Source organism: Lolium rigidum, chromosome 2 (genome assembly GCF_022539505.1).
Source record: "Lolium rigidum isolate FL_2022 chromosome 2, APGP_CSIRO_Lrig_0.1, whole genome shotgun sequence".
NCBI lineage: Eukaryota > Viridiplantae > Streptophyta > Magnoliopsida > Poales > Poaceae > Lolium > Lolium rigidum.
The window spans coordinates 113,712,617-113,723,237 of record NC_061509.1 but is presented as its reverse complement, the minus strand read 5'-3'; the positions used below and the strand labels follow the sequence as shown (position 1 = coordinate 113,723,237).

Here is a 10,621-nt window from a genome sequence, read left to right as displayed (position 1 = left end):
TGCCCACTTCGAAACAAGGAATGTCCGGCGCGTGCGTTTCTGGCCCATGAAATTAACGTGGGGCAGTTCAATGCAGTTCAGCGTGAGGTTTTTGGGACGTTTCTGCCTGTCCTTTTAAAGCAAGTAAATGGAGACGTGAAACAACTGGGATCTATTCATAGACCACGTCAATTAACAAAATGTCTGTTGCTCCGTGGAACCGTCGCCCTCCTTAAAATGGCGGCAGAAACCTACAAGAACCTCATTCTCGATTCTCCTCTTCTAAAGGGTTAAGGCACATCAGCAGATTGACACGGAAGATATGCAGTACATGTCGAGCATGGCGCCCAAAGGATTATGCCTCCTACCCCTCGCCCTCCTGTTCCTGCTGCTTCAAGCGGCCACCGCGAACCCCCGCCACGAGAACGTCATCGACCGGTGCTGGCGCGGGCGAGGCAACTGGGCAGCCAACCGCCAGCGGCTCGCCGTCTGCTCCGTAGGATTCGCGGGGAAGATGCGGCAGAACCGTGGCGCCGGAGTGACCCCGTACACGGTCACCGACCCGAGCGACGACCCCGTGCGCCCCCGGCCCGGCACGCTGCGGTACGGCGCGACGGTGCTGCCGGGGAAGGTCTGGGTCACCTTCCAGCGGGACATGCACATCAGGCTGGCGCAGCCGCTCTTCGTCAAGAGCTTCACCGCCATCGACGGCCGCGGCGCGGACGTGCACATCGCCGGGGGCGCTGGCATCGTGCTCTACGAGGTGAACAACGTGATCATCCACGGGCTCCAGGTGCACGGCATCCGCGCGCAGCCCGCGGGGCGCGTGGTGCGCCCGGGCGGCGCCGTGCAGACCGTCGACGTCGGCGACGGCGACGCGATCCGGCTGGTGACCAGCTCCAAGGTGTGGATCGACCACAACACGCTGTCCCGGTGCGAGGACGGCCTCCTGGACGTGACGCTGGGGTCCACCGACGTGACCGTCTCCAACAACTGGTTCCACGACCACGACAAGGTCATGCTGCTGGGGCACGACGACGGCCAGCTCACCGACCGCCGGATGCGGGTCACCGTCGCGTTCAACCGCTTCGGCCCCAACGTCAACCAGCGCATGCCGAGGATCAGGCACGGCTACGCACACGTCGTCAACAACTTCTACGACGGGTGGAGGGACTACGCCATCGGGGGGAGCATGGGGCCGAGCGTCAAGAGCCAGGGCAACCTGTTCATCGCCTCCACGACGGACAGCGCCAACGTAACGCGAAGGATGCCGGCCGGAGATACCGCCGGGAAGGAGTGGCATTGGCACTCCGTGGGGGACTCGTTCGAGAACGGCGCCTTCTTCCAGCAGATGGGCAGCAGGGTGCGGCCGAATTACAACAGGCATCAGGCGTTCCCGGCAGCGAGCTCGAGCGTGGTGCGGTCTCTGACCAAGGACGCTGGTGCTCTGAGGTGCTCCGCCAGGTCCGCCTGCTGAACGAACGGAGAGAAGCAAGACGTGCGGCAGTACGTGCACACTGTTCTTATATTGCAATATATCTGTGTGTTTGCTGGCACTGCGGCTTGTTGTTCTTCGATTACTTCTGCCGTATCATTGTCCATCCTTTGGGTCTCTTAATTAGGGGTGTGGTGGAAGGGGGTCATTTGATAGAGCCTTCCTCATTTTTGTCTTCATGTTTCTAAAACGAATATGGTATAAATACGAATATTGTTGAATACGAGTGCTGGGCGAATGTTGCATGAGTATGGATGCGGATTGCGGATACAATGTTTTTACAGGTAAGAAGGGTCACAAGTAATGAAGGAATAGACTCATATCCTATAGCGAGTCAACTGTACAATGATATAATACACTATATTTTCAAGTTTAAGTGTTTAACCATTAATTGAACCATTGAAAAAATACATTTGACCACTTCAATACTTGCTCTATCCATAAAAGGATGTCTTAGACTTCTCTAACTTTAGATGTATCTATATACTACAAGAGGGATATAATAATTACTCTATAATACACAATATTTTACGGACTATATTTACTCTACAAGTGGAATATAATTGGCGTAGTGGGATATAATTACTTAAATAGCCTAACATAATTTTATTCGGATACAAATATATCTATTTCCGTATCCACATTTTGTTCAACATCCAATACCACACTTTTTTTTGTATTTGTACAACGAACTCGGATATTTACCACGTCTGCTTTCATGTTCGTCCGGATTCGGAAAATACCATCACCATTTTCAGTTTTCACCTACTCTTAATGAACTTTAGCAGTGTTGGAACTATTTTTTTCGAAATGGGGAGCAGTGTTGGAACTAATATTGACATTATTGCTTGATCTACATGACTAGATCAAGTATAATTTGTTTTGTTTTGTTTTGAGTTATATGTGTAATCGAGTCACCGGCCAGAAGCTCGTCTGCCTGCACACACAAAGTTGTGATGGACTGGTTTTGTTAAGAATAAGTCCAATGTCCGCCGCAAAAAAAAAGTCCAATGTAGATGCGGAGTTTGGCTTAGGAATAGATCCGGTGGGTTAGTAAACTGCGTGGGCTTATTTAAGGTGATTTATTCTCGCTGGTGGAGAATGTCATGGAAGCCGAGGTCTGAGGACGACCAATGGTGGTTCGAGTTTGGGCGGTGATGAGGCATTGGCTTGGTTGATTTGTGACTTGAATCGGCGGCATGCTAGTGGAGGTGATTGCACAGGAGAAGTTCTTTGTCTTGTCTTTCAGGGTGAAAATCTAAGGTCCGGCGTAATTGGTTGTGCTTGGCAATTTCCTTGCTGAACGTATTGTTTTGAGAGTGAGAACTTTCTTCGGGGTGAAAACGTAAGATCTTCGATCGGGCGACGACGGCTTGTGCACGGTTTCCTTCTTGAAAGCATCGCTTTTGGAGAAGCTAGACTTCTGGTGCTGTCTTGGGGGTGCTAGTGCTGATGTTTCAAGGATTAGATCGCCGTAGCGGGACTTTTCTTTTTTATAATTCTTTTTTTTAGTTGTGTATATCCGTAATGCCGCTAGGGCAATACGTTGTTGCAGATGCTAGGTATAATTGGTATCTCTGCGATACTAATATATGCTCTTTGTCTAAAAAAAAAACTGTAACTAGCAGAGTGAACCCCCGCACGTGTGTGGGCAGCTAGAACCGATATGTTGATATCAAGTTCAGATTAAACATACGTGATATGTCATGTAGAAGGGAATTGCTAAGTTTCAGCTAGCTAAGACGTAGCTTCTGTCTTAATCACGTGCTTCAGCGCTGTTTAAAGATTTGTGTTTGCTGCTATTTATACTTTATTTAAACCCACATTAAAACACGTTGATGTAATTCGACTGAGATATAAGTTAAGTCGTTAGGGACACTCCATGTACAAACTCATTGCACTTCGGTAGAGATATTTCTGTATCACATAGAATTAAATTTTAAAATTACTACGTCATTGTGCATAAGCCAAATGATCTCTTATCTAGTACCTGGTTCATCGTAGTAGTTAATTCCTTAACTAGTTAGGCCGGCTACGCTTGGTGGCATATCCAAATGTCGTGCATATGGACCCCTCTACGCATAGATGATGAGGTTGTGTCCTGCCGACCCGGGCACACCGGTACACCAAAGACGGTCGTGGCGCACAGGTGCAAGCATAGAAGCATTCATCTGGCTTCAGTGACCCAAATTTTGTTTTAGGACTTTCAGTAAGTAACCTGTTGTTGATGTCCGTCTTCTTCCTGTTGTTTTGTTGGAGATGTTGCTTGCAGAGAACAGAGTTGCAGGTGCATCCGTCCATGATCCATATTTCAGCCTGCTCGAACTACGTCAAGCAGGCCAAGCCCGCTAAAAGCCAAACCATGCGCGCGGGCTGGCCCCTGCGGCCCTGTTTTCGCGCGGCCCGCATCCTCGGCCGAACAATGCTGGCCTTCTACAAGAAGAACTTCCTTTCTCAGAGAAGAACTTCCACCTCTCCGGCCGCCATCGCGCACCGTCCCGGCGACAGCGATCGCCGTTTCTTCCTTGAATCTCCTCCACGTACGTATGGCACGGATACGGTCAAGTCAATGCGCTCGACAGCAGCAAGGCACCAAAGCACAAGTATTCCGCAAGCCACATGCACGCTCGCGGTGGAGGTCCGTTTCTGCCTGGAGAAATCGCCGTTCGACCAGTAGGATCTATCAATCACTCCAGTCGTTCAAGGCACATAAGATGCCGCGGCCTCTCTGGTCTCTGCGATCAGTCAATCGCCATCACCCGTATGCTGCAGGAACGAGAGGCTCTACAAGGGTCAAGGAAGAGTGAGGACCGAGGAAGCTGGTAACGAAGAACTGTAAATACCGAGTGATCGAAATCTACTCGTGTCATTGCCGTCAGTCTCTATCGATCGACGGAGCTTTCGTCGATGTCGATCAGACCGACGCGTAGGTGTCGGGACAAAAATATGGGCGCGTGAGTATTTGAAGTGACAATTTATTTTGAACATAATGTTTGTGGTGACAATTTACTGCTGATTTCTGGAAGGCTCCTCTACCCTTTTTGGCTACAACTAATGACAGGAGAGGAGATTATAGAGCTATACCTATACGTGCAGATCGCTAGAGCCACGTCTCTTTTGAGATATAATATCTTTTGGCGCGCGCTCAGCGTCGGGCGACCGACCCGGGCAGAGAAAATCGGTTGCTGTCCCGGCCGTCCGATCGCGATCTACCGGCTAGAATTAGCAGCATTTCAATTTTTGCATTTTGCCCCCTGGTTTTTGGAAAATCAACCCGCGGTCCTAAGCCTATCAGTTTAAACCGAACACGTGTTTCACTTTGCCCCCAAACTTTCAGATATTTACAACAAAACCCGTTGGTTAGTATAGCAACAAAAACCCGCCGCTTTGTGTACAAAAAATAAAAAGTATTACAACAAAATTTTCACAGTAAATCTTCACATATATGTACAACAAATTATCAATATATTTACAATAATAATTAACAACAAAAACAATATTTTTTATTTGGGTGTTTACAATAATAGTCAGTTTCCATGCAATAATATCTTTACAACAAATCGGAAACATACTTACAACAATAATTAATAACAAAAACCAACATTATTTTATTTGGATGTTTACAATAAAAGTTTGCTTTCATTCCGAAATATCTTTAGAACAAACCAGTAAAATATTTACAACAATAATTAGCAACACAGGTCACAAATAATTTGGGTGTTTACAACAAAAGTCGCAAACATCATCCACAAAAACCACAGACTATTTAATTTGCTACAGATAGAATTATAACAAAAATCACCTACTATTTTATCCAAAGTTACAAATTGTTACAACAAAATAAAAAATCACTTTGTTATTAGCATCAAAAAAAATTTGTCTCTTTACAACAATTGTTAACAACAAATCCTACAAAAATTACGGATTGTTTACAACAAATAGTTCATCATCTCACTTATGTGTTTTGCAGCGAAACCATTGTTGGGCCGAAAAAAGAAGGCCCATTAAGCCAGCGCGGGAGCTAGGCCGGACGACCGATCGCTGGCGCGCGATCGGTCGCCGGATCCAAAGCGTTTTCCATATCTTTTTTGTGGGTTGCACATCAATCATGCTGCCACAACTCAATCCGAGATATATAGAATATGAACACTGCATGCATCACACATACTACCTTCTAGATAGAATTGCGTAATCATATCTTCAGCATTTATTTTACTTCATGCCTCATCCTCAATAGCTATATATATAAGAGAGATGTCATAATCTCTTCTGTGCTCCCTGGGTTGCCTTCTTGACTGTTTGTTCCTTGAGACATGGGAGCTCTCACCATGCCATGCCTTCTATGCTTGCTACTGCTCACGATTCCGCTCCATTTGGTTCCAGGTAAATATTTTCTATAATTTTACCTTAAGAGCAAGGCACTTTCTCATGTGAAATTTATACTCCATGCCCTAGATACATTTCTTTCTTGCTGTTTTGCCGGAGAACATCGATGTGGGATCTGATTTTGTCATACACCCTCTTCCGACTCTTGTTTTGTAGGATCTGAAGCCAAGACTTGCAAAAGGGTCAGTCATGATTATGTCGCTTTCATATGTGTTCCCGATGACTGTACCGAGGCCTGCCGCAAGGAGGGCTTTACCGAGGGGTATTGTGGATTTATCCTATTCTGTTTGTGCAAGAAACAATGCTGAAGAAAAACGCATTGCCGCTTCCGTAGAATGTGATGCGACGAGTAATAAGATTGTTGTAACAAGAACCGATGACGAGCAATTGCAAAAATTGGGAAAACTGGCAAATGTTCTTTATGAATAGAAAACTCTTTGTGGACTCTATATATAGAGCTTTGATCCTACCTACTATGCCGGTTTGTAATAATAAGATAATCTCAAAATGAAGATACCATTGAAGACTAAAGTCTTCACCTAGTATCTTCGTAGGGGCTCATTCTCATTAAGGATAACCATGTAAATGAAATTGGGAGGGAAGTAAGAAGTGTGTTTTTTTGTCACCAAGATGAGATAACAAAATACCTATTTTTCACTGTTATTTCGCTAGATCTATATGATCAGTCATCCAAATGGATTCTACCTTGTACCCGCCACAGAGCGTTGTCAATATTTTTGGTAATTGGCTAAATGGGGTGGCTCGGAGGTTTAAACTGCTTATTAAGGTGGGAGGGCTTGCCGTTATATAGTCGCTTTGGCTATGTAGAAATGATAAGTTATTAAATAATAAAAATGCTTCTCTTATGCAGATCATCTATCGGTGCAGTTCTTTACTCCGTTCATGGTTGCCTCTTCAGCCTATGGAGGACCGCGACCTCTTTACGGAGGTATCTACACAGTTTTAAATCAGAACGAAGGAATTTATTATTCAACATGGGTAGCAGCATACTTTGAGGCTAGCTCCACCTCCATAGGATTCGATGCTGTCTTTTGAGCACTGATATGTATTGAGCCTTTTATATGTTTTGTAAATTTTTGGAGCATTGTGTGCCTCTATGTGCATCATGGTTATGCAGGGTGTAAGCTTAAACCTTTTAAGTAACAAAACGCTCTTTATCAAAAAAATAATGTTGGCTTAAAGTAAACTCACAAATCTATAACTCATGCCACGTGAACGAGAGGTTACAGAAGGGTCAAGGACACACTGAGGATTGGGGAAGCTGCTAACGAAAAATACGAATGGATCGAAAGCTACTCATGTTGTTGTCGTGCCTTACTATCAACGGAGCTTTCTTCGATGTCAATACGGCCAGCGTGTACATAGTAAAAAGGTTGTGTTTCAATGTTTTTGGTGTATTAGGAAAACATTTGTTTTAGGAACACAACAAGTAAATTGCGTCCATCTGGGCAGCATATATACATGAGCAGTAGTGTATGTCTTACCAAATCTGTGTCTCATCAAATACCATATCTTTTAACATTTAACATTTATTGCATATCTTTTAGTAACATTTATTTTTCTTTAGGTCTCGTCAACAATGGCTATAAGAGATGGCATAGCCAATTTGGATGTGCATCTACTGTGTGCTCGCTCACTTCCCTTCTCGATCGACTGTTTATTAGTTGAGGCATGGGAGCCCTTAACGTGCCAATCCTGCTATGCTTGCTACTGCTCATGCCGCTCCATTTGGTTCCAGGTAAACACTTACTAAACAACTCACCTGAAGAACAAGGCACTTCGCCCTCAATGCATGATCTGTATATTCATCTGCTAGTCATATATACGTGAAATTTATAGTCACATGCCTTAGATGTCTTTCTTGTTTCACCGGAGAACATCCTAGGATCTGATCTCTTGTCTCATACGCCGAACTGTGATTGTTTGTTTTGTAGGCTCTGAAGCCAAGACTTGCAGACATGTCACTAGAACATATATCCCTATCTGGTGCGTTCCGGTTTGGTGTACCCAGGCCTGCCTCAGGGAGGGCTATACCAGTGGGAGTTGTGGAACCATCATTTTTTGTTTGTGCTTTAAAGAGTGCTGAAGAGAAACGTGTTGCGGCTGCCCGAGGGTGTGATGTAATAAGATTGCAGTAAGAACAAGCTATGACAGAGCGATGGCTGAAATTCTACTAAATAAATTTTCCCTATGTCTTGGTCTAAAGTAAACACACAAATATATGTATAACTCACGGCCACATGCTAAAAAGTCACGTGCTAGGAATACTAGATCCATGAGACCACAGAGCATAATCTGTCCAATTGGATCACGTGTTGCAAAAATAGGAGCGTTTAAAATTCAAAAAGTATTTTAAAATTCAAAAAATGTAGGTTTTCCGGACTTGGCCCTCCAAATGCCCAATTGTGCTCTAGGCAACCTCTTACGCTAGGTAAGGTTGCTATGCCCTGGCCCTTGGGTCCTCGACCGCGCGTTGGTCTGGCCTGATTGTCTTTTATTCCATCGCTTAACACATTCCATGCAAGGTTTTTATTCTCGTTCTAGAAAAAAAATACCGGTGGACGCTTGATAGAGTTTTGTTTGATAAATTTACCGGTTATCGTAAATACCAGTCGAAAGTACCGTTCAAGACTTATCAAACACTTACCAAAAAAATCAAGTAAATTTTAAAAGTTTCGGTAAATACCGGTAGTTATTTACTTATACCGGTGGTTACCGAGGAAACTGGTTATAGGCGAGATTTCAAAAATACCGGCACATAAAAAAAAACTTGATTCCAGGTAGGGCTTCAAGAAAAGTTCGAGAGGCGTGAGCAGCTTGAGTTCTACTCATTGTTTAGCTGGACTAGTGATTGATTCTAAAATACATGAGCCAAATGTGAGTGTCTTATATAGCTCTACTGAAGAATGAGTTGATCTTGAGGCAACACTAACTTGCTCGATTAAGCTCGATAGGTTGAAATAATATAATTATGAATGATGGTTATGGTTACATGTTAAAATAATGAGTGTAGTTTATCACTTATATGTCGTGGATGGGATTTATCGCTCATACCGTGGATGGGACTTAGCTCTCATGTTTTGCATAGCACAATACAAGGTCGAGGTCGACTCGAGATCGTCACAAGCGGAGCATGATATTTAACTTGACACAGTCAGAGCTCGCTCAAATTATAGTATGAGATGAGTAGAGCCTAGGGTAACTCACTTGAACTCGACTCTTTTACGGACCTATTCTTTCCTTGCAGATGAGATCGAAAGAAAAACGCATTCCATGATTTCGGACGTCATCAACATGACACACCGCAGAGCGCCACTAGTGGAAAACAGGCCTTTTGATCCGGGTGGTAAGGGCCTTTTGTCGCGGGCGGCCATCCGCGACAAGCAAGGCGCGATAAAAGGTAGGCCTTTTGTCGCGGGTCGCTTACGACCCGCGACATAAGGTCCACCACGTGGCAGCACGCGGGCGCGCAGGGCACGAGGCCCTTTTGTCGCGGGCGGTATTACCACCCGCGACAAAAGGCCCTCTACGTGGCGCGCGCACAACGCTGCTGCTTTAGGGTTTGAGGGGTGCAGCACCCCTCCCCCCCCCCCGCCACCGACCGCCTGTTATTTCATTTTTTTCGTTCGAAAATAAAAGTTGCATATATTTGTACGCTACTAGAAGTTGTACACGTTCATTCATTATATATATATATATAGATCGATCAAACAAATATTGGAAGCAAAAGTCGATTCCCCTTACACATATTCGTAGATTCCCTACATATATACATGGAGCTCACGATCGACAAGCGGTACTAACGACCGTCTATTTGGAGGTAGAGCATCTATTTGGACTAAACAAGCCTTTGTTGTTTATTACTTCTCTAACCAAAAGTCCTTCGGTTCCTCCGCGATTCCTAGTGCGTGTTCCTTTGGTTGGAGTCTGTCCCGCATGAAGTCGACCTATATACGAAAATGAGATGAGTATGACTATATCGAGTCTTGATAACGAAATATTGATGATAATAAATAAAGTTGTGAATGTTATTGCTTACGTCGAATTTATTTTTGTTCTGCTTCTCGAGTGGTTAACATGCGAATGGACTCGCAAACGTAGTATCCACATAGATTCGTCCCTTGTGGCTGCTGGGGGCACGGTACGGGAGTAAATGTTAGCTTCTTTGCAAAGGTAATCTCCTTATGATGATTCTTCAAAGCTTGCCAAGCCTGCAGTGCAAAAGAATGATTGAATGAGTGGATAATTAATTGATATCTCACGAAAGATAAAGCGCGGCGATGAAGGAAATTACACTTGGAGCAACTACGCAAGTCCCGGAACCCGTCCACGCCTCTACTCGGTGGGTCTTTTACTTCAACTATTCCCTTATCAGGGTTGAATGTCTAGTAGAATCCGAGTGGAAGCTGCACATGTTATGCATATACGTCGGGAATTACACTTAACATCGAGTAAGAAAAATTGAATGTGCATAAAAGATCATTAAGACTCTCACTCGTAGTTGTAAGGAAACAATATTGAATCACAGAAATATTGCTCCCCCAAAAACCTTAGTAGGTTTCCCCCGTTTCTTCGCGTTTATGCTTCACCGTTTCAACATGTATTTTATCCGGGTCAATAAACCCAACATTGATAATATTATTACTTTTGCATTCACTGATCTTCGATGCATAAGAGAACCCATAAGATATAATGAGTATATATATGCAATGAAAACGAACATGAACTGAATGAAAATGA

At 44.4% G+C, this 10,621-nt stretch overlaps 1 protein-coding gene across 1 annotated transcript; it reads left to right on the top strand.

Annotated features, from left to right (window-relative positions):
- Positions 1-319: 319 nt before the first annotated feature.
- LOC124687131 (probable pectate lyase 4) lies at positions 320-1,456 on the top strand. The gene has a single exon (XM_047220964.1). The coding sequence runs from the start codon at positions 320-322 to the stop codon at positions 1,454-1,456; it is 1,137 nt and encodes a 378-aa protein (XP_047076920.1).
- Positions 1,457-10,621: the final 9,165 nt, after the last annotated feature.